We start from the raw sequence: 23,191 nt of genomic DNA, 5'->3' as shown, positions 1-23,191 counted from the left end.
GTGACATCCAGCATCTGCCAGTCTCAGTTACACCTGGAGGCAGCAATGGGTGATGGTTCCTGATACCACCCAGAGAAATTGCAAGCAGCTGTCTCCCCATGTGGCAGGGAGCTGCTCTGGTGCCTCAACAGATTTAAAAATCAGCCCAAACCCAGTACCCAGTCCTCTAACTCCCTCCCATTTCTTCCCCTATTCCTAATTCCCTCTCAATTAAGTGGCTGCTACTTCTCAAATAATCAACGTCAGTAAAAAACTTGTCACAGTGTGATCACTTTATGACTCCTATTCAAAGCTCATTTCATTTAGACTTTCATTGGCAGCTATTTTGTCCCATAAAAAAGTTCAAGACAGCAATTTGTGAATCTTGCTCAGCCAAGTAGAACTGTGGAAAAGAGGAGTCATGCCAAAAGTCAATTAATTGTGGCCTGTCAGAGTTCTCCTCATTCAGTTTTCTCCTGGCCCTGTCATGGGCTCACATCTGTCAGCCCTGTGTTGCCCAGGCTGCAATCAGATGCCATTACATGGGAAATAATGGCTTTATTCACACCATTTATTGGGCTCTGTGTGGTAGACACATTTGTATATCATTTTATGGTGTAGCAATTCCATTTACATAAAATACAGGCAATTATGTGAGTCTGGCTAAAGCACTGAGGGAGAGTGGGAGGAGCCACCAACCAAATAATAAAAGCTGATTGAAAAGAGGCAGATAACTTAGGTGAAAATACCATTATAAGCAATTCTTGATCCTAAATTAGTTCAACAGAACTTCAAGGAGGCGACTTAGTTGCATTTTGTCTGTGCTTGTATTAAACTCCTTAATGTTTTTCAGTGTCAGAAAAGAGCATGTGCTTTTCACAGCATCCATGTTCCATTTTAAAAATCAAATAGTTCTTGGTGAAGAAAAAGCTTTTTTTTTTTTTTTTTTTTTTTTGCTTTAGAGGTAGTTTTTCCTCCCAGGTTAGAGAGAGTTTTCACATTTGCCTGTAAAAGAAGAGAAATCAAGCAGAGACTGGGGAGGGGAGAAAAATATCTAAAGAAAAAGCACATAACATTTACACAGAGCAAGAGATGTTAGAGAGACTTTTCTAGTACTGAGCACAGGCTGCTTTCTAACCTTCCCCAAAAGAGTGTCTTTCCAAAATCCAGAGTTGTTTTGTGAGGCAAAGAAAATGTGAAGAAAGTGAAATTAATGCAAGTTCAAATTCTGAGATCACAGGGCTCACAGAGCCACTCTCTTCAGGAAATCCTCCAGGTCCCACTCTGGGTGGAATTGTTAACTTTAGTCCTTGGTTTTAACTCAGCTCCACAATCAATATCCAAAGACTGGGCTGAAATTTTTCAACTCTCAGCAGCAGTGTCTCTGATGTCAGTTGAGCTCAAACTCACAAGGGTTGGCTCCCCTTTCTCTGGCAGCCTGGTAAACCAAGATGAAATCCTTAAATCGAGGGGCACAGCCCAGCCAGGCTTCCCCAAAGTGTTCATTGCCAGTGAAGAGGAAATCTCCCCCTCCCTGCTTCACCTTGCACTGCAGAAGGGTTCTGATGGGGCCTCTCCACTCCCCACCCCCTTCCTCCTGCTGGAAAATTTGGTTTTTCTGCCTGTAGACTTTCTGGACACTGACATCGACCTGGGACATGTGGTTCTCTGAGTTGTGAGAGACATTTCGGATGGATCCTTTCACCACTAGATGTGAAGAAGACAGGAGGTGGTTAAGGAGCAGCAGGAGAACAGCTCAGATACTGTGAGCTCACAATGTAATAACTGGAGAGCAGCTTTGCTGTGCAGTTTTTACACCTACACCTGCACAGGGACACACTGCTGAGCTTACATTGCATCCTTTGCACAGGGGATCCCCACACAAGCTGTGCTACATCCTTGGAATTGTGCTCTATGACTACTCAAACCAGCTACACCAGAGGAAAAAGCTTGATAATGCAATGTAGTGGAAGATAAAAAAGCTCATGACAAGAGGTCAGCTCAGGGATTAATTTTTTTCAGTCTGTGTTTCAAGACAATGACTATCACAGACACCTTCCTGACTCCAGGAGACTCTGGACATTTTCCTTTCACAGCACTAACAGAGGTTAATCCAAGAAGAATCAGAGTATGATTGGTCAGGAAAAAAAGAGAGCTTGTTAAATGCTTTTCATTTAAAGGTTTAGTGGCTTTTTTCTCTCTCAATAGACAATGTCATCCATCCACCAAAAGAAACTTTGGGAGATGTTGAACACTCAAAACTCTTAAAGTGACTTTATTTGTAGTCTTATTTAAAAGTCACTTTACATACATGTACCTTCTTCTTCCAGAAGGATTCTAGCTGGATGGAAAGCTTAAGAATCCACAGTCTCTGTTTGAAAACATTCTTTGCATCCATCATATGGAGAATGAAGCATCCCATCTGACAGGTGTCTGTTGTCCTGAGGCCACCTTTATCATTGTCACTGCCCCCATTTTTCACAGCAATCAATTATTCTTCTACTAATTAAATTAATTTCAATCCCACATCCATAGAAGGCTCAGAAACATTCAACATTTGAGAAAGAGCTCTTCAGCAAGTGAGAGGTTACACAACCACCCTCCTGCCACAAAACTCCTGCACTCTTTACAGAAAACTCAACAACCCAAGATACAGAAAAACCTTATCTCAGAAGCTTTCAAGAACTTCCTCATTTATTTAGATTTCCAAGGGAATCCAGAATTTTGTGTAACAGATGTCTCTGCTCTCTGTCTCCCTCTCTGTGTGATCATTTTTAATCAGATGCACTCAAGTCTATTGACAAGCTATAATGCACTTTTTCCTGGTGCTCCAAGTGGCTCCTGCCCTGCTCGGGGTGCAGTGACTGCAGACCCCCGTGCTAAGGAAAATCATCAAGCCCCCATTCACTCCCAGTGTCATTTGCACTTTCATTAGCAGCTATTTTCTTTAATCAAGAAGCTGATGATAGCGATTTGTGATCGCAGGGCAGGGAAGTCAGGCCATAAATAGAGTCAGTTCAAAGGGCTGTTTCTTCTGCTCTGTTGCTGCTGTGAGTGTGAGTGCCCCCTTTGTGTGCCTGGGCCCCACATCTGTCAGTCTCTGGTGGGGACACTGGCACCTTCCTCCAGGACAAACAACGGGCTGGAGAGCACCAGTTAATTTAGAAGAATGAAAATTACCAGCACTCTTAAGGAAGGATGCTCTGCACTGGTTTTGTGTTTGCACCATGATGCTGGTGTCTGATTTTGTCAGCCTCAAAGTATGGTGAGCTCTGGTTGGAAAGCAGTGGCTTGGTGGGGTTTTTAAATGTTGAATATGGAGTTTGTAGTTTTATTTTGTTATGTAGGTACATTTACAGTGATGGAATTGTGGCTGTGTGGAGAGGCAGCTCTACTATAGCTTTAGCTATTTGAGCTAAGCAATGAGGTACAAATGTGCATGTGGAAAAATGTGGGAATAAAATTAACAAATCAAGATTGAAAGAAAAAAAATTCTATTGCATTATTAAGAAAAATTGAAAAAATATTGCAATGTATTATCAGATAACAATTTCCTATTATTTCTTTTGTTGTGGACTAATAACTGTGGTATTCCCTCATAAGGGATAAAACCTAATCAGTATGTTCTGAAGGAAAGTTTAAATCACATGAAATCTTTAGCTAAGCTGCAAACAACTCACTGCCTCTATAGAAAAAAAAACCAAAAACTGGTAGTGTGCAAACTGTGAGGGAAGAAGGCATATTCATAATAGGGATAAAAATAAATACAAACAAAGGGAATAAAAATGACCACACCAAGCATGAGTGTACATCTACACACATGACTCAGCTACACCTGTTGAGCCAGCAGCACACCTGTGAGATTGCTCACAGTTCAGTTTTAGTTCATCACCTTTCTGCCTGCAGGAAATGAGGACCTTGGCAGCAAAGCTTCTCCATTCTAGGTTTCACTTCAGATTCTTTTCCACAGCTTCTTTCCCAGATCAGAGAGCACAGTCATGCTATTATTCAAAGAAAAAACCCCACCAAATAAATCCAAATAATCAATATAGATTAAAGGCAGAATGACTCCCCTTTAGTCAGCTTACCAAAATCACTGCTGCAAATGGCCATAAGGAGTTCCATGTTGTCACAAGGACGGCACATAGCTAGAAAAAACCAGAGCAGTTACTTATAACACTATAGTACATCCCATTGCAAAAGGGCTGGTGAATTCAGAGGGGAAATGGGGCAAAACTACCAGCCTGAAGAACATTGTAATCAGATGCAAACCGAAATTCTCATTATGCAAATCCCATCAACAGCAAAGAAATGAGCACAGAGGATGTTCTCAGAGAGGGCACTGCCGGGCAGAGGAGCCTCCTCTGCAGTGCCAGAACAGCCTCTGTCACCAGCTGCCACCTTAGATCTGCCCCAAAAGCCGAGCCCCCGCTCTCACCTTCCAGCAGGGCCATCCTCGGCAAGTCGCGGCCGAAGCTCTGGCTGCTCAGCAGTTTGTCCTGGAAGCTGGCGGAGCGGCGGCTGATGTCCCTCTGCGGGCTGGCCCGCAGGAACAGCGCCGCTCCCCGCGGGCTGGGGGAGCTGGAGCAGGACACGGGCCGGGCCCCCTCGGCCTCGCTCAGCACCAGCTGCAGCTGCCCAGCGCGCTCCGCGTAGATGCTGGCGCCCTGGAAGTCGCTGGCGGGTTTGATGCAGACCGTGCTGCGCTGGGCGCTGGCCACGTTGGGCTCCAGCAGCACCCGCAGGGCTCGGGCTGGGTACAGCCACTGCAGAGAGCCCTCGGTGCAGCGCAGTGCACCTGCTCCACGGCCCGGGAGGGGCTCCCGGCTCAAACCACTGCCAGAAAACACCGGGCAGCTCTCAGAAACCGTGGGACAGAGGAGAGAGAGGAGAGGGAGAGGGAGAGGGAGAGGGAGAGGGAGAGGAGAGGAGAAGCCACCTGGACATACAGATCTTATTCCTAACTCTCCTGATAACCCTTAAATTGGCTTTCTCCATCTGGACTGGATTTTGTTCCCTCCCTCCCCTGGGATCCGAGCTGCAGCACCACGCAGGAGCACAAGAAGGACAGGGAATGCTCACAGCACGAGAAGGAGCCTCAGCCCCTTTCACCAAATCCATGCTTGGATGCCTGCAGCAGAGAAATGTCAGAGGGCAACTTTTCATTGCTAAATAGCTCAAAACTTTTCCTTTTACGAAATCAAATCCGCGCCAGCATCATTAGTTAAAAGAAAAGTAAAAAGGCAACAAAACATAGTGGGTAAGGACGTAATATTTGAGAACATTTGTGTTCTATTTCCCTGCCAGTGACTGAAGCAAACCCACGAGCACGGCAGCACCGCTCGCTCCCCGCCATCCCCGGCCCCGGCCGTGACCCACCTGCCCCTCCAGCTGCAGCGGTCGGCACTGCCCGCCCGGGACAGCGACAGCAGCAGCAGCGATGGCAGCAGCGGTGGCAGCAGCGGTGGCAGCAGCGGTGGCAGCAGGGCCAGCAGCCCGGGCGAGCCCCGCTCCGTGGCCATGGGCTGGAGGCTCGGCTGGGAGCGGACCGGGCTTTAAGGGCGGCGGGAGAGAGAGGGGTGGGCTGGGGGTGCCGGGGGGCGGTGGCGGCACCGACCCCTTCCCCCTTCCCCTTCCCCCTTCCCCCATTCCCCATTCCCCATTCCTCCTTCCCCCTTCCCAGCACTGGGGACATCAGGGACACCCCGCCGTCACCATTCCCTGCCCGCACCGCTGTCCCCATCGCCCCGGCCGGGCAGCCTCTTTTGTCTCTGAAATATTTAGAAGTGATTAATAACAACTTCTCATCGCCGTGTAGGAACAAACAAAAATCGTGTCAACATAATCAAAGCGGATTTTGAATCAATGACGGAAATTCAATAGTTTTAACTTCTGCTTTCATGATTATCTTTCAGGGGTCCGTGCACAAGAAAGCTCCAAGGGCCCACGATTATCATGCTAAAAGCCGGGTTGTGCCTGCCAATAATTAGATTTCTATATGCATTGCCCTTTCCATATTTTCAATGAACGACATGGGGAGATGCTCTTTTGCAGGTCTGGGAGAGCGAGGCTCTTTTCTGCCGCTCCTAAGCGTGGAATGGGGATTTGGCGGCCGGCGGGGACAATGGCCCGGGGCACAGCCCGGGGTGCGCAGCGCTTTGTTCCGCGCTCACCGCGGACCCTCCGGCCATCTGTCACCTTGCGGTCACCAGCGCCTTCTCACATTGCCCACAGATGCACAGGCAGAGGCTGCCTGCAGCTCTTCTGCAAGGAGGGATTTTCCCAAAGAGGAAAATAAATTTTCCCTGAAACCAGAGCTTTAGTCCTCGAGTGTCTGATACCGAACTCCTTGAATCCTATTTCGACCCACTTTACTGTTCATTCACAACAACTTTGTATTTTTACTGTTACTATTAAAACAAAACAACAACAAGCATACACAAAAAACCCTCCCAAACAACAACCCCTCCGCCCCAAAATCCTCAGAATTTCAGCCTTGACTTGCACTTTGCTAATGTCCTGTGTTCTTCCCCACACATACCTGTGCTGTAACTCCTTGCACAACTTTTGGCTAAAGTCTGGCTCAAGTCGGTGCTCTGCATGGCTCACTCCACCAATTCTAAAAACATTAGATGCATTAAACCTTGATGGTTATCAGCATTAGTGTCAGTGATGCTGAAAGCTCCATGAAACTATTGTATTACTCATCTAAGAAAAAAACCTGCTGAATATCTATGCTCTGACCCCATCCTGAATGGAAAACAACACACAAATAGTCTTTAAAAGCTTTGATTGTGGCATAATGCAGGAGCTGAGAGGCCAGAGCCCTTCTCTCTTTTGTGCAAATGAGAGCAGGGAACAGAGAGGACTTGGGCAGGGAACTGACACTATGATAAAGTGGCCCCACAGGAGGATTTATTCACTTCCAAAGGCCCAAACGAACCCATCTGCTGCCATCAGGGGAAAGTATTGAGCCACTTGATCCCTGAAGGTCTCCAGCAGCAGTGTTTCCCCTCGCTGAGGAAAACCCCGTGTGAGTTTTGCTCTCAACAGCATCTCTGGCCTCATCTCCAGTTTCAAGTGACACCAAAACATCTCCTGCTAAAACTCCTACTTGAAATGACAGGTAAGGCATTTGCAGGGCTCTGCCCCTCTCTGAATAAATAATGTGCATCATCAGAAGCTGTTTTAAGATGCCAAATCAGTGGCACCAAAGGTGAGAAGGAACAACGTGGACATTCCACGTTACTGTTGAAGCCTGGGAATTCAAATCATTTTAACCACACCTACTGAAAAGCCACACGAACTCAGCTCATCCCCGGGGTGGAGAAGAATGAACCAGGACTGGACTTTGCAGGTCACCAGTGTTAGTTTTGCCTCTAAATAACATTACCATGCTGTCTAGAATCTTTCTCATGTATTGAGGTTTGAGATGCTCAAATTCTGCAGCAGGAATCTGAGGCAGAAGCACAGCCACAGAGTTCAACAAAATACAACTCTGTTCTCAAAATGCCTAAGCTCATGTTGCTGCAGCCCTCCCAGAGCCAGGCAGTCATCCTCATCCCAGGGATGCTGCAGAGTTGAAGATTCACATTTGTTTTTATGCATAGCGAGGAAAAGGAAAAACTGAGTTTAAATACTTTAATCCACACCCTTAAATTTACATACAGAGAAATACAGAACAAATAACAAGACAAACAGATGCATTAGGAAATTCATCTAACAGCAACAGAGCCAGTGCTGTGAAAAAAAATCTGTATTTACAAGTTTTTATGGAGAATATGGAGCAGATGTTTCTCAACAGAGCCCTTCTGGGAGTGTGAGTCCCAGACAGACCATGGTACAACCAGCTGAAGTTTTCAGTTTCCCTGTGTTAATGTGAAGCAACCACAGAACGGGGCAGTTCAGAACCTGACCCAAATCACAATATCATGCCCATGGAACGACTGTACCAACCATCACAAATGTTTTTGAGACAAAAGCACACTCACTGTGCCTCTGCAGCAAATAAACCAGACAGCTTTTGTAACAGAGACTTTTACAGCATTACCTCCTTGCCCTCCCATTTCAGCCTGCCTTGTCTTCAAAACCAAAGGAAAACCAGTTTGGGGCTTGAAAGCATGGCTTGGTGCCAAGGAAAAAATTGCCAATTTTGATTTAAATATTTATTTTGGAGATTCAAGATCATGCTAACTGGTTCTTTCATGGCAAGTGAGATCTCACACAGCTGCAAGCTGTGGGGTTTGCTCTGGGGTTCTGCTCTCTGAGGGGCAGGAATGGCACAGACATTTGGGCACTTAATACAGATCTCAAACTGCACCATAAGGAAACAAATGATCTGCCAAGAGTCCATTGATCACTCCTTTCTTACTGCTCAGTGGGAAATAAAAAAACATACTGAATCCCAAATGTCACCTTTGTCAATTGAAAACTGCTTCAAATGTTATAAAATTTGTTTTTTTACCTATTTCTCGCACTTTAGGCTCTTATTTTCCTTGTTTAGTGCCACATTAGAACATATAAACAAACACATTCAATATAAACCCCATGTGGCAGAATCACAGCATGTGAAACTGAAGAATATTTTTTTATACTGTTAACATGCTGATATTTTCTTGTAAGTAGTTACAACTAATTTAAAGTTACAGCTCTTAAAAGCAACATTTTTACAGTATTCTGATCACTACTTACTAAACAATTACTATACATACTGAAGTTACAAGCTACAAAAATAAAAATCCGTTCTGTTTAACTACAAAAACTCTAGAAAGAGAAGATGGCTGGAGGTGCTCAAAGGATTACAGCAGTTTGTAGCAGACAAAATGGCTTTTGAGGGATGTAAACCTTGAAGGTACAGAATGCAATAAATTCACATACAATATAAGTTCCTACATAATCTTAAAAAGAGAACTATTTTTATACTGAAATCTACAAACAAGTTGCAAATGAAACAATGCAAAGAATTAATTACATACAGCAGTAGGGGAAGACAGCACAAGACAGCAATAAAAAGTAAAATTTTGAATACATTAGTAATTCTGAACACTTAAGGGCCAGGTCCTCAGCTAAGCTCAGTCTGCACAACATAACTAGGTTTAGTCAAGGCATGTGGCTTTATTCCAGCTTGAAGTATCTCCCTGAGATGCCCAAAGCCTGAATTGGGTATTCAGCACTCTTAGGTAACAAATTGTGATCATGTCATGCTTTGGAACTGTGGCCTCAACATTGCTGAAATAAAGAATGTGTAAATTCTCTCCATTTACCTAATTGCTACAGGAAGAAGTGGTCTCTGCTGCCTCATCCCTGTGTTCAAGAAGCACCTCTCACTTCAGAGAAGAAACCAGCATTTTTAATTAAGTGGTTGACATTCAATAGAATCAGTATTTTTGAATCTGTATACAGCCTAATTTAATTCCAACTGAAGACTTTTTTTATTTTCCAAAAGGAAGAAAACTGCTAGTAGTCAGTAAGAAATACAGACATAAAAAGGATTTTCAGTTAGAATACATGCAGGTTTTTAAGTGTCCTGCTCTTCCCCACAGACTGGGTTACAGTGCTGCTCTACCAGAAGCATTTGCTGCCAAGTAAAAACCAGTAATTACTCTAACACTGATGCCATTGTGCTGACCACAGCTAAAGGTGCAGTGCTTTTTTATTTTACCAGAGGGATACAGTAACACACACTGTAAAAGCTTCAGTGCAATGTGGCACAGAACCACAAGGAACTGGCCAGACTGAAACCAAACCCTTTAAGGATCTGTGCTCAGAACCTCTGGAGAACAAGGACATTCCACCCCAGCAGCAAGAACAAAGATTGAACTTTCAACACAAGCCAGGGGTTTTTGGGGAACCTTTGGAGTCCTGGTGGTGATGGTGACTGGAAAAGCCAAACAGGTAGGTCACTGGGCCAAGAACAGTTCTGTGAAGCTATTCCAATTTTCTTGTCTGACAAAGCCTTTGACAGGAGGTTCTGTGCACATAAAAATACCCAGCACATCCTCCCCATGTGAGTAAACAAGCACAGTGTGAGCAGGCAAGGAGCTGACCCACAGAAAGGCTCTCCATGCAGATTTATGTTTTTTTGTATTGCCAGTCACAGGACTGAGAACCTACAGTAAAGAAAGTTATCAGAATCTGACCAAGCTTCAGTTAAACTACTGGATGCAGCAATACAAATTAAAAATAAACTTTATAAATTCACTTCTAAGTGCTTGACAATCAATGCTATTGCTTACCCTGTACATTTTGCACAAAGCTATCATATATGAAGACTGACAGAAGAAACAATTTGTTATTTGACTTTTTGAAATCTTGTTTTCTCTATTTTTCCAATGTTTATGATTTACAGGATAAAAGAAAATTCTTCAGTGCAGGACAGGAGCTCCAGCTGCAGAATCCCCTCTCCCAGACAGAGAATATACTGTGGGGATTTCCAGGGTTCCAACCTACAAGGAGTAACTCCCTGGATGGAGAAGCTGTTTGTAGGTGCTCTATGCACCTACAACATGTAAAAAGCATGGAGCAGTTCACATTCACAATGCACTGGGCAGCTCCAGCTCTGTTTCCAATTAGCCAAGTCCATTTCCTGCTGCCAGACAATCTGGGAGCCCACTGCTGACACCAAACTGGGGCTAAGGCTGGAAACAGCTCCATCAAAATAATTCAAAACAAGCTTTAACCCAACTTGCAACACACCAGAGAAGAGGACACATTGAAATCAAAGAGCAGCTGGAAATAGCAAGGCTTCCCACAGATTCCAGAGCTGTTTTACAAGGCCTTTTTGTGCCAGCTACAGAGTCACAATGGACATTCAACCTTACAGAATGTTCTCTAAACCATAAATACAATTTCACAAGAGGCTTCCCCATAACCACCACAACCACATTTCCACTTACAGTCCATTGGTGAGACACAAACTTCTTCACCTCCAAAAAACAAGGCCATTTAGCAGGGTTTTTCCCAAACAAGCACCCAGTTAGATGCTGTTTTATTTCTCCAGCAGGAATGATGGATTTACCTTTCCCAGAGTATTTCACACCCTGGAGTGCACTCCTGGCAGAAACAGCCCCCACTGTGTCACACGTGGGGAGACTTCCAACCTAGGCATCAATTATTTCTTTTCTAGATATCAGGAGTCAAAAGAGTGAAGTTTTTCAACAGTTGAAGGTTCTTGGGCTATAAATCAATTTGAATTATCATCTGATCAACTTCAGAGAAGTCTAAACTGCTTTATGAATAGTTTAAAGTTTATGAATAGTTTGAAGTGGTGTGATTTCAAATACTGCCTTTCACAGCACATACCCTGCTTTTCCACAGATTCCACCTTTGTTGTAAACAACAGCTACATAAAACTACAGCATAGAACTTAAATACTTTCAGGATGCTGATGGTTACATGTTATTAAAAAAATAATAACTTAACTGGTAGATTTCTGAAGCTAATACAAATTTAAGTTCTTAACTAAAAAAAAAAAGGTAATGGATTCATCTAACATAGTATATTTGGGGTATTTTAAACACTTTTTACATATGTTTTACTATTATTTTTCATCTATATTTACATACAATAAAATAATTAAAGTGAGGTGTATAAGGCTAATGAATATGGAATTTACAAATGGCTTCTGCTTTGCAGTTCATTACACTCTAATCACATTTTCAGACTGTTATAGATTCACTGAGAATCAGTAGTATTGAAGTTCTAGTACATACATTTTCTACAAGGAACACCATCAAGTTAAAAATACTTTCCAAAGAGGATTACAGTTGAAAGTTTTAAAAATACTGACTTTGCCAAGTTTCAATAAATTATTTTAAAATATAAATAGATCGTTCACCGTTAATGCAAACATCATTTTACAGGTTTTTGAAAAATGGTTTCATTTAAAAAAACCTAGAAACACAGCCTACTTTACCCAGTGGTCTCATTTTCAGTCAGCATAAAGAAAAAAAAAATTTTTTCTTTAATGGGGGATGATGAAAGCAGCAACATTCAAAGTTCAGACCAAAGCTCTCACCTTCTAACAGGATAAATTCTCTTCCTACCTGGAAGAGCACCTTCAGTAACTCAACTGAATTTACTCAGAGAGATATTTTAAACCTCAACTCAGTTCTCACCTGCTGCAGGCTTATAATTCTTACAATAAAAAAAACCAGGAATAAGATCTTTTACTCTTGTTATCCATGAAGATGTTTTCACCTGAGAAGCTTTTAACCTGAGAAGCTTCAGATATGCCAAGCTGGCAGTCCCTGTGTACTGCTGCAGGTGTTCTGAACCTCCACTATCAGCAACAACCACTCATTTTTTCCCCACTTTATATTCATAAGGGAAATGAGGGTAACCAACAAGGTATCTCTGACCTCCTAAGAGCCAGTCAGAAAAGAAATACTTCCATGCTTTTTTTTTCCACAGTCAAATTATACACAGTAATGCCACCTCTGCACACTTAGCTCTCAACCTCCACACTTAAAATTGAGTTAACAGACTGACTTCTATCAATCATTCCCAGATAATTAGGAGCCAAGTTCTTTAACAAGTCTTCTAAAAATACTCCACATTTGCCAATCATCATGTTTTCTTTAACACCCTTTCCTCTAAAGAGCTATAAAAGATACTCCTTTGTCCAAGTTTTCCTCTGAAAAGCCTCCCCAAGAACTATGATGCTGCTATTTACAATAACTAGAATTTGTCTCTCACCAAACTGAAGCAATGTCAAGTCACAGGATCATTCAGTGCAAGTCATGGTACAATTATTTTGAGTTGTATGTTGGGACTCAAGACCTCTGGGTACTCTTTGGCTTGCAAAGCCACTGAGAAAGGTAATTTCCTAAATATCATTTCCAGAAACCTTTGGTCCAAAAGCAATTTTCTTGCTGAGTACCTTCCTCAGAGCTCCCAGATCCTCTACTCTCCCATTGAAGCTTATTAGAAATGCATTGCACAAGCAGGTGACAGAGTTACTGCTCTTGCTCCCAAGCAGAGATGGCACCAGGAGCAGGCTGCTGTCAGAACACCAACCCACATTCTGCTTGGTCTGCTTTTCTGCTCTGGAACTGCTCTGGGGCAGGTGGAAGCAGCTCAAACCCCCAGCTGTTCCCCTTTCCAAGGGTATGAAACATCTCTCTGAAACACTGTACTGTGGATGTGCAGAAGATCTGATTCCACAGCAAGGAAGGGTTGCAGCACTGTCCCTTTTCAGCCATTAGAGGAACACACCCCAGCTGGAAAGGTTGCAGGGCATCCTCACCAAGTCAAAAACAAAACAGTTGTGGTAATTCAGCTGTGAAAATTTCCATGAGTGCAAAAGATGGCTTTTTCCTCAGCTCTAATTCATTCACAAGTATGAACCTTAGTGCATAAACATCAATTTAGATCAGACATCAGTGCTTTAATGAGCTGAAGTTCCTCGCTGAAATTCCACAACATCTCCAGGTCTTTATCCAGCTCCTGTGGTGTCACTCTGACAGGCTGGAGGCATCATCATCATCTGTCTGCTCCCCAGAGTGGTACAGCATCAGAGCATGGGTCTTGTGAGTGATGGTGACAGTGCAGGGCCCCTGTGCCCAGGGCTCCCCATCCACCTGCATTGGCATCTTGGAGCTCTTCAGGATCAGCTGGTACCAAACACAACAACACAGGCACAGCAATCATCAAACAATCTGAAATCACCTTTTACAGCTGCAGCACACATTCACAGCCTGGCCAGGGACAAACTGGGAGTGGCACTCACAGGCCACCAACCACAGCAACACAGATCTGTGTATTACAACATAATTAATTTTTACTAAGCAAGAGAAATATCCATCTCAGCTACAAACTGCAACTTCAGATCTGATTCAAGCAGTTGAGAGCTTGAGATTCTGTATTGTGTATTAAAAAAACCTTAGAACAGGATCCTAAGCAGCACTTACCCTCACAGTGTGTGCCTGCCCCAGGCGAACAGGATTTGCCAGTTTCACCTGGATCTGGGCACAGTGGAAAGAACCATGAACACCAACAACTTCCAGAAGTCCATCATCATGTCTGTGAAATCAAAAAATGAGACTCCTTTCAGTGATGCTGATGACCTCCAGCATATAATATTACAGTCCCTTTACTGCTATTCCCAGAGAGAAGGCAAATGTTGTGCTACCAATACATTCATGTATTTGTGCTGGAGAAAAAAATCACACTGAGCAGCAAAGAAAGGCATCAAACCCCACAGCTATGGAGCAATTCACCAGCCAGCACACCCTGGCTGGCTTCTGGAAGTCATGGATGTATGACTGTGCAAGGCTCATTGTGCACATTTAAGGCACACAGCAGATTTCTCTTCCATAAACTTGCACAATTTTCTGTCTTTTTACTCTGAGAGTCATCCAACGGAAAATCTTTTAATGGCCTAACTTTTCAGATTTGGGTAAAGGACCTTCCCCAAGTGTTTTTTAGAAATTCAGAATCATAAGCCTTGTAACAGAACTATGAGTAGATTTATATAGATGGCTTCTGAAGAAGGAAGCCACAACAGTGAATAAATAATGTTTGAAATTGTTTTTCTCTTTGGTATTGTTCCAAACAGAGGAGTGAAAATTTTTGACATTTTGTTTTTACTTTCCATTTTAACCTCTAGTGAGATGTAGTATTTTAGATTCTGAAATTGATCTATCTTCTACTTTTTGAAGGTTCACCTTTCTGTTAATAGACTCTCCAATGCTACTGCTGTCTGTCATGGCAGACATTTGAGAAAGTCTTAAAACCCCCTTGATGTGTAGGATGCTTTTACTCCAAGTTTCCAATTCAAGGAAAATAAACAAATATGAGATAGCCTGTCCCAAGGAACTGTTCCAACCTGCAGATCAGCCTGGCTGCACAGGCACAGTCTGCTGAGGGAATTCCTTACACTGCAAGAACTGTTCAAGAAAAAATAAAGCAAAAATTGCCCTCTGTACCTTGCCAAGGGATAAGGTTCATCTCCCATTCCTTCCCAGAGCCTGCAGCCACCTCCCCAGTATCCAATGTTCAGCACAATGATGCCTTCCAAATTGGGCAACTCAATCCTCTCACCATCCAACTCTAGCTTTAAAAGACAAGCAGAAGTTAATTACTGTGGATCAAATTCAGTATTTCAATAGAACTTATTCACTTTATCTATTTAAAAGGCTTTCACATAAAGAAAAATTGGCCCTGTACCAAGAGAATGTGTTTTCTTTCCATATTTAGATAAAAATTCTTGTGATTTCACAAGGTATCCTGAGCTGTAGTAAATTTCTATTAGTAGAGAGAAAAAAAAAAGTAACTCTCATTTATGTACACCTCTGGTGCTATGGCAAATTATAGATTAACATCAGTGTTTGCATTCACAGAACTAATTCAAGGCCAGAAAAAAAATCAGGAATGTTCAGTAAGCCCAAAGACATGAATTCCATGAAGTAAACTGCAGACAGCAAAAAAACCCACAAAAATACTCCAAGGCCATAGTCACCCTTACACAAATGTCATTAAGTGTAAATATTATAAAGAGCAAAGTTTCTCTCCTTGTCTTTCACAAGGTAAGTTCTTACACTCCACTGACTATCCAGAGAATAATCAAGTTAAAAAACTTACCTCAACCTTTTTGTTAAGATCTTTACATTCTTGTACTAAGCAATCTTTGGTTCCATAAAAAAAATAAACAGCCTGCAAAAAAATAAACCAAACAAAAAACAGGGAGAAAAGAAAACATTGTTAAAAACAGACAATACATAGAAAGACTATTTGAAATATTTATGTATAGTTATGACTGTGCAAACCTTATCTAAAACTTATACATAATATATTTGCACTTCCTTAAAGTAAACTTTCCTCATGAGATAAGCTACAACTTGCAACTAGATTTCCACTTTAAAAGGAAATAACCCCTTAACTCACGAAGTTTCAAAGGAAATGAGAAATTCTGAGCAAAAAATGAGCAAACAGCAAATTCTGTAAGCAAGCACAGGCAAGGCAGAACACTTGTGAATGGGCTGCAAACATGTTTTACTCATGGAATCCCCTCCCTAAGAAAAATGAATTCAAAATCTTAAAATGGCAGGAAGGAAATAGAGGTAAAGTAATGTAAACCTAAAAAGAACCTGAAGCCAAATCAGTAACTCCAAGGAGGAAATGTCACTTTAGCAAACACACCTTATTGATGATTCTGCTGGAAAACAGAGAGGGAGTTTTCTCACGATGGGCATGGAAATTTAAAGCCATAAGAGCATCAGGTCCTACAGAGAAGTAGTTGTTCATTGTGAATACCTGTAAGACAGAACTTCCAATTATGTCTTATTAAATACCACTAGTAGGGTTTAAAATGCAGAGTGTTTAATGGGATGTTGATTACAACAACAGCAAGAAATTTACAAACATACAGGTATTCCACAGAATTCATACTTATACTTGCAAACCATACCTTTGGTTTCCTTAAGTTGTAGTATCCTTTGTTTGTTACTTGAACCTTCCATCTGAAAAACAACAGTTGGTACTTAGACTTGTGACAGACAGTCCTCAGTATCAAAGCTGTAGTTAGAAATCTCATAGCTATATTGGGATTAAGGCAAAACATTCAAATCTAGTTAATTTATGAAAGAGTTAAGCCTTGTAGAACAACTAAAAGACTAAATTCAGACCTCAGTTATGCTGTAGTTCCTTCTAGTAATACTTGTGTTTATGTAAAAAACTGCTGCAAGGGACTGTCAGTGGAGCTGCAGCAGTGTTTGGTTCTATACATTTTATCTTTTCACTGTTCCTTACCTGTCTAGTTTGACTCCATCTGCCTCCATGACATTTCGTAAGATCTGCTCTACAGGGACTTCTCCAGCATAACCTGCACCCCAGCCCAGAGTATTAGACAGGTCATTCCCTGTTCCCAGAGGTAAAACTGCAACTTGTGGAATAAATCGTTCTTGCCCCTAGGATACAAAACCACTGCATATTAGCTCCTGCTTCAGCACTCATTGTCTCCCTTCCATCCCCAAATGTTCAGATTAGATAAACTGATTTTCCCAGCAGCCTGTTACACAGAGTATCTGGAGCTGCACGTGGCACATTGAGCTACTTACCCAGACATAATGGAAAAGAATAAAATATTAAAGCATTGTGAGAAGGAAAGAGAATACAAACACAATATGGGAACAATGCATTATGAATAGTGAACAGAGTATTCCTTCCCAGGAATGATGCTCTGGATCTGAGAAGTGACATGAACACTGGGAGCTGTGAACTGCAACAGGACACAAAATGCTCCTACAAGACTGAGATGAGGTTAGGTGTAAACAACAGATGCACAGAGTCCCAGAGTGTTCAACCACACACAGAAATATATAAATACAGATACTCAAAGCAGCAAAGTCAGTGTCTCAGCTGACTGTCACCCTCAGATGGAGCAGGTAATGATCAGCTCTGCAGGGCACAGTGACAGCAGCTGTTCAGGGCTTGGCTTTCCTCATCACAGAAGGGTGAACAATTGTTTCAGCTGTACTATGGCCTTTGCAATTCAGTTGTGAAAAGCACTTGCAGTAAATTGGCAATTTGGTTACTGTTTCTTCCAGAAAGGTTATCAGGCAGGTAACCTGTATTTGAGAGTCAAGATAAATGAAGGGAGCAAATAACCTACTGCTGATAAAAAATAAAAAGTTTTGCTGATAATCTCTATGGAATTTTATCTAATATCAATGATACAATTTGAACAGAACAAAGAAAAAAAACCAGATTTCATCAACTATATTGGCTCTGAGGGACAATATATCAAGTGCCCAGGACCACACAACCATTTATTCTTATCCATTAACCTTTATAGTTACTTCTTTTCTACTTTATCAGCACACAGTAATTCTCAAAGAGGGTGTTTGACTATGCATGAAGTTGTGGCCTTCAGCTATAACATTTTATGTATTAACAAGAAAGCTGCAGTAAAAAAAACAAAAAAACTTTGATATAAAAACTTTCTTCCTTTCAGCACTAGAGAAAATGTTTATTAGTAAAGCACTAAAGCTTTGTAATTATTCTACATTCTTAATGTTCTCAGGAGTTCTAAGGAGCACTCCATTAAAGAGAATATCTTCCATTTCAAATCCACAGTAAACACAGCTTATTTTTTCTCCTCTACTTGCAGTTGATAGGCAAGGCTGCAGACAGACAGACTCCTCAGAACATATAACAAGGAGCAGAAGCAAATGACTGCACTCATTAATGCCCTGGCAACATAACCAGTACAGCTGGCAAAATTATGAGGTTATTATAAAAGATGGAGCGTGCTGGGAGAAGGGAGCAGTCAGAGCACACTAGCCAGCATCAGCAATGCCATTTATGACAAAATAAATCTGTTCAGACAGAGAGGAAATAACAATGCAGAAATTATCCTGCAGCTTGTTCTCTTCTTGTTTTGCAGAAAAGAATTACTACCGATAGAATTTAAAATCTAAAGCGTTTTTATTTTTCCTGAACTACAAGGAGTCATAAGATGCACTTCCCATACTCCTCCCCAAAATTAATAAGAAATTATGCAAATGCTCCTCTTTAAGTGTACTCAGGAAGGTAAAGGCAATAAATACAGGTAAGAGATGAGAGGCAGAACTTTGGTAGCTTTCAAACTCATTTCACCTTTTAATTTAAAACATAATACCTTTATCTTCATTTCATCAATTGCATCCAGGACCCAGCCCACTGTGCCATCCCCACCACAGACCAGAACCCTGACAGAGTTGCAAGGCAGCCAAGTGCAGAGCTGGAGAGCTTTAGCAGGTCCAATTTTGCTGAGATCAAAAACCTAGAAAAAAGGAAAATAAGGAATTCTGTAAGTTCACAGAACGTGACTCAGGATTTGCCTCACAGATAAACAACTTCAAGAAGTTAACTCTACTGCAAAACAAAAGATTTTCCATTTGCAGTATTACATTAGCAAATTTGATGTGTTCACTTCCATAAGCAGGATTTGCTTCCCAAATTCACAACAGAGCTCCAGCTGCCTCCCTAGGATTAAATGGCATTGATAAACTGAGCTGACAGAGCCTTGGAAAAGTCTCTATCTGGAAGCATGATGATGAATTCTGTAAAGATGAAAGACTTCAGATAAAAGTAATTTTAAAATACTCAGCACACAAAGAGGTTTATTTTTTAAAGCCTTATTGGGATGCATTTAAAACAAACACACAGTGATTTCTCTCAGGCTGTATTTTACAGCTGGGTTTTGAACTTCAAAGGATGAGTATTAAGGTGCAGCCAGGAAATCCAAGGAACAACTGCCTGCCTTACATCAGCATCCTGAGCCATCCCCATGGATTTTAAGGGGAAAGCAACTACACAAAGTGAAACTGTCAAGGCTGACATTTCCACAAATAAAGTGAGGATTTAAACAAACACAGGCCTCTAATAAAGAAGATTTAAATTATTAATTTTCTTAAAAGTGTACACTGTTTCAAAAGTCAGATCCTTCTCATTAACTGAATTATTGCCTGTATTACTGTAAGCAAAAAAACTGGATTGGTACTAGAATCCTAACAAACCTGGGGCTGGGAGAAGCCTCTGCACTTTTGGTTGCTCTTTGTGAAGCTGCTCCTTTCTAAAAGAACAAACTGCATCACTTTGTTTCCTTTAAGCAATATGATATCTATTCTAACCTAAACCTTGGTTTTATTATGATGGCTTTGCAGTGTAAATACCTGAACAGGGTTCAGCAGCATTTTAAATTCCCCTAGTAAAGTTTCACCCATGTTGTTTCCACTGCGAGTATTAGCCAGCACCATTATTGGCATCCAGTGCTTCCTGTCATAAGGGACCACCTGCAAAAGGTAAAAACCAGTCAGTCCCACAAACACTGAATGTTTGAAAATGTTTACAGCCTTGCTTCAAGCCCATCCCCTGCAAGTGCTGAAATGAGCAAGTTACCAGTCAGTCTGAAGTAGACAAAACACAAACAAATACTTCTGCTACATCAAGGGTAAATATTCTGCAGTGCTCAGGACAACAAATACTATAATGTAATGAACAGAGCAGTAAAAAAAAACTCACCAAAAAATCAAGGAAGTAAAGTAGAGAAATCCCAGTATTTTGGAATAAAAAAATTCGTATCTGCTAATACTTCAACAACCACACTAGTAAAATGACAAACAGTTCTGAATTAACATAGGAAGTACTGAATAAATCTTGAACCTGACAGCTGCTAATGTGACAATGCATTGAGTTCAAGTGTCAAGGTCCATCTGGGGGTTTATCTGGTTGGGTTTTTTGGTGTATTCCAAACTCAACAAACTGCAGTTATTTACCTTTTCATAACTGGTTCTTTTCTCTTTCCGCATCTGGTTGATTGCAGACAAATAGTAGGGGGGAATAATTAAGTCTTTGAATTCTCCAAATGTACAATCCTCAGTCCTCAAACCATCCACCATGCATTCATCATGCACAGTGTACTGACACCATACACACCTGGAAAAAAGACCAAAAAACATGAAAACAATCTTCAAACAGGCCCAGTGATTTTGCTCATTTATTTTTAGACTTTTGTCAAAATATTTATGATTGCATGCACCATTGTAAGTAATATTTTCATTCCCTGGAAGACTATATATTGGCTATAGAAAATTACATCAATTGATCATGTGCTTTCAGGTCTAGGAAAGCATTTGAATTCTGCTGGGGAAAAAATCCAACAGTTTTAAATTAATTCAGTACTTTTTAATTTAAAAAAAATAAGTGCTATAAATATGCTCCTGTTTGCAATATTAACAGTTATACTGAAAACCTGTATTAGAACCTGAGCTCCTGTCCATCCTTAAAGAGCACAGATAAAATACTGCAGCTCAATTCAATACAGTGTTACTAGCAATGAATTAATGTATTCCTTAAGATTGATAATACCCCTTCAAACATGAAACCTAAAAGATTACACAGAACTATACAAGGCTGATGGGATTTAGTTATGAACAACTGCTTTGCTTTATGACCTATTCTAAAAGCTGTCCTGGAAAACAAGACTACAACAAGAGGAAATACTGCAATATCCACTTCCAGCCTCTGCAGAATGTTAATCCTCATTTGCTACATCCAAAGCCTTGATTTAAGCAGCTGGGAAAGCTATTTTTGGAGTCCTCCTGACTAATCTAACACAAAACTAGAGTAGCAATGACACTTGCCCTATACTGTGACTCTCTTTTCCTCTTCTTCTTTCCTTTCCACTTTGCCTCCAAAATCCTGTCCTTCTCTCCTACACACAGTCTCAAGGTTTTATTTCTGATAATGTGCTTTCCTCTCTGTGATTCTGCTTACTTACCAAGCAGTCTGACAGTATCACACAGAAGCAAAGCAAAAGCTGGGAGAATCTAGGCTGAAGAGATTCTTTGAGTAGGCTGAAATAACACACCCGGGCACCTATCACTGCATTTTGGCACTGACAACTTTGCAACCAACCTTACTAATGACAGTGCAACTCCACTTAATGGTTCGTTGTATTTTTAAAGCACTCTTATCACAATCTTTAATAATATATTGCAGTAACTTATAGAACGTCTCTAGCTTTTTTGTACATCCTTAAAAAAGAACTTGAAACCTCTACAGGACATTGTTCTATTTACACTGAGCAGATGCCAATTTTGAGATGTACACTTTTTTCTTTGAACTGTGAGCTATGCCAGTCAAATTGCTCAGGCTATCCAGTGTACAACCGACAAATTTATTAAAAACTTCTTAGTGTCATCCCCTAAAACACAAACTCCCTTGGACACTCGGAGTTTCTTGTGTGTAATTATACAGCAGCCCTCACATCACGCTGGAGCAATGCAATTAAGAGAACGAGTGGACACGAGATGCAACGCTACACTCTTAATCTATGACTCACAAGCACCCATTTCAATTCTAGGTTCTTTGAAGCTCTTTTTTTTTAAACTATCTTATCTGACTATTGCAGGATCTCCTTTGGGGTGCGGTCTCCCAACAACCCCGCGCGAAATACAACACGGACATGGACTGCAGTGCTCCCACAGCCACACCACCCCGCGGTACCTGTAGTCGCAGAGCTTGGGCTGCGTGCCGCACTGCTGCTTGCAGACTATGCAGCAGCTGCAGAGAGGGACATTGCCCCTGATCCAGTGGTGCGGCATGGAGCTGGGGGCTCCCGCCGTGCCCCTCATCATGATCTCCTTGCAGAGGAAGCGCTGGTCCGCCTTCTTCAGGCAGCGCTCGCTGACGCGCAGCCCGCAGCAGCCGCAGAAGGCGCCGCGCAGGATGTGCTGGGCGCACACGCAGCAGTACGAGGGCTGCCCGAACAGGTCCGTGTAGTGCCAGTCGTGCTTGCTCTTGCGGAAGATGTCGCGGATCAGCAGCTGCCGCCGGGACCGCTGGAAGCTGCACCACGCCGTGATCAGCACGGGCAGCAGCACGGAGCACAGGGTCCCCAGGGCCAGGCGCCAGTCGGCCACGGCGCGGGCGGCATCGCCCGAGCCCTCCATGGCTGCAGCTCCCGGCTCAAGCCCTCGTAGCTCTGGGGCAGGCGGCGGCCCGAGCCCCGGAACGGCCCCTTCGTCCAGGGAGCCAACGCGCAGCCTCACGCACCATCTTCTAATCCCTCCTCAGCGCTCGGCACCGACCTGCGCCACATCGGGCCGACCGCAGCCTTCCGCCCCGGGCTCCTCCGCCCGCTGCCCCCGGCGCCGCAGGGCGCGGCCGCACGGCCCCCGCTGCCCCTCGCCGCTGCCCCGGGCCCTCCGCGGGCGCGCACAGCCAGCTCCGGCCCTCGGCCCGCCCGGGAGCTGCGGCGGAGCCGGGGCCGGGGCGCTCGGCGGGCTCGCAGCGGCGCCGCGGGATGCGCGGGCGGCGGAAGCGGAAGCGGCCCGGGGCCGTTGCCAGGAGACGGGCGCCGCCCGCCCCGCTTGTCGCGACAGCGGGGATGTCGCCGGCGGCAGCTGCGCTGCGACAGCGCCTGGCGGAGCGGCTCCGCTCGGGCTTCGGCTCCGGCTCCGCTCCGGCTCCGCTCCGGCTGCGGCTCCGGTTGCGCTCCGGCTCCGGCTCCGCTCCGGCTCCGGCTCCGCTCCGGCTGCGGCTCCGCTCCGGCTCCGCTCCGGCTCCGGCTCCGGCTCCGGCTCCGGCTCCGGCTCCGGCTCCGGCTCCGCTCCGGCTCCGGCTCCGCTCCGGCTGCGGCTCCGCTCCGGCTCCGCTCCGGCTGCGGCTCCGCTCCGGCTCCGCTCCGGCTCCGGCTCCGGCTCCGCTCCGGCTCCGGCTCCGGCTC

General features: G+C 43.3%; 2 protein-coding genes across 3 annotated transcripts; both read right to left on the bottom strand.

Moving 5' to 3' along the window:
* Positions 1-933: 933 nt before the first annotated feature.
* LOC306810519 (meteorin-like protein) lies at positions 934-5,501 on the bottom strand (the record flags this gene model as incomplete). The annotated part of the gene is given in 5 exon segments (XM_079323206.1): positions 934-1,686; positions 4,068-4,127; positions 4,418-4,771; positions 4,774-4,799; positions 5,359-5,501. Coding segments are annotated over 5 exon segments (900 nt in total). The 3' UTR covers positions 934-1,369.
* Positions 5,502-6,519: 1,018 nt separating this feature from the next.
* On the bottom strand, positions 6,520-22,788 carry DGKE (diacylglycerol kinase epsilon). Of its 2 annotated transcripts, none has more exons than XM_079323611.1 (11): positions 21,970-22,788; positions 20,238-20,397; positions 19,635-19,754; positions 18,599-18,742; positions 16,729-16,886; positions 16,388-16,439; positions 16,120-16,233; positions 15,562-15,633; positions 14,907-15,034; positions 13,890-14,001; positions 6,520-6,598 (listed from the first exon to the last, which is right to left on the bottom strand). In XM_079323611.1, the coding sequence occupies exons 1-11, from the start codon at positions 22,413-22,415 to the stop codon at positions 6,563-6,565; spliced, it is 1,542 nt and encodes a 513-aa protein (XP_079179737.1). In that variant the 5' UTR covers positions 22,416-22,788; the 3' UTR covers positions 6,520-6,562. The 2 variants fall into 2 exon arrangements, with proteins under 2 accessions (XP_079179737.1, XP_079179736.1); XM_079323610.1 differs by lacking the exon at positions 6,520-6,598 and adding an exon at positions 7,607-13,592.
* Positions 22,789-23,191: the final 403 nt, after the last annotated feature.

Source organism: Erithacus rubecula (genome assembly GCF_903797595.1).
Source record: "Erithacus rubecula genome assembly, chromosome: 20".
Taxonomy (NCBI): Eukaryota; Metazoa; Chordata; class Aves; order Passeriformes; family Muscicapidae; genus Erithacus; species Erithacus rubecula.
Note: the sequence above shows the minus strand (reverse complement) of the source record. Positions and strands in the feature narration are given on the sequence as shown.

Bases quoted from the DNA above. Each gene is read 5' to 3' on its own strand.
- DGKE (XM_079323610.1), bottom strand. From the start codon at position 22,415: ATGGAGGGCTCGGGCGATGCCGCCCGCGCCGTGGCCGACTGGCGCCTG. The intron at 16,887-18,598 runs GTATTATGTTTT...TTTGTATCCTAG, and splicing joins TTGATGAAATGAAGATAAAG to GGGCAAGAACGATTTATTCC. The intron at 16,440-16,728 runs GTAAGGAACAGT...GTTGTTTTTCAG, and splicing joins GATGGAGTCAAACTAGACAG to ATGGAAGGTTCAAGTAACAA.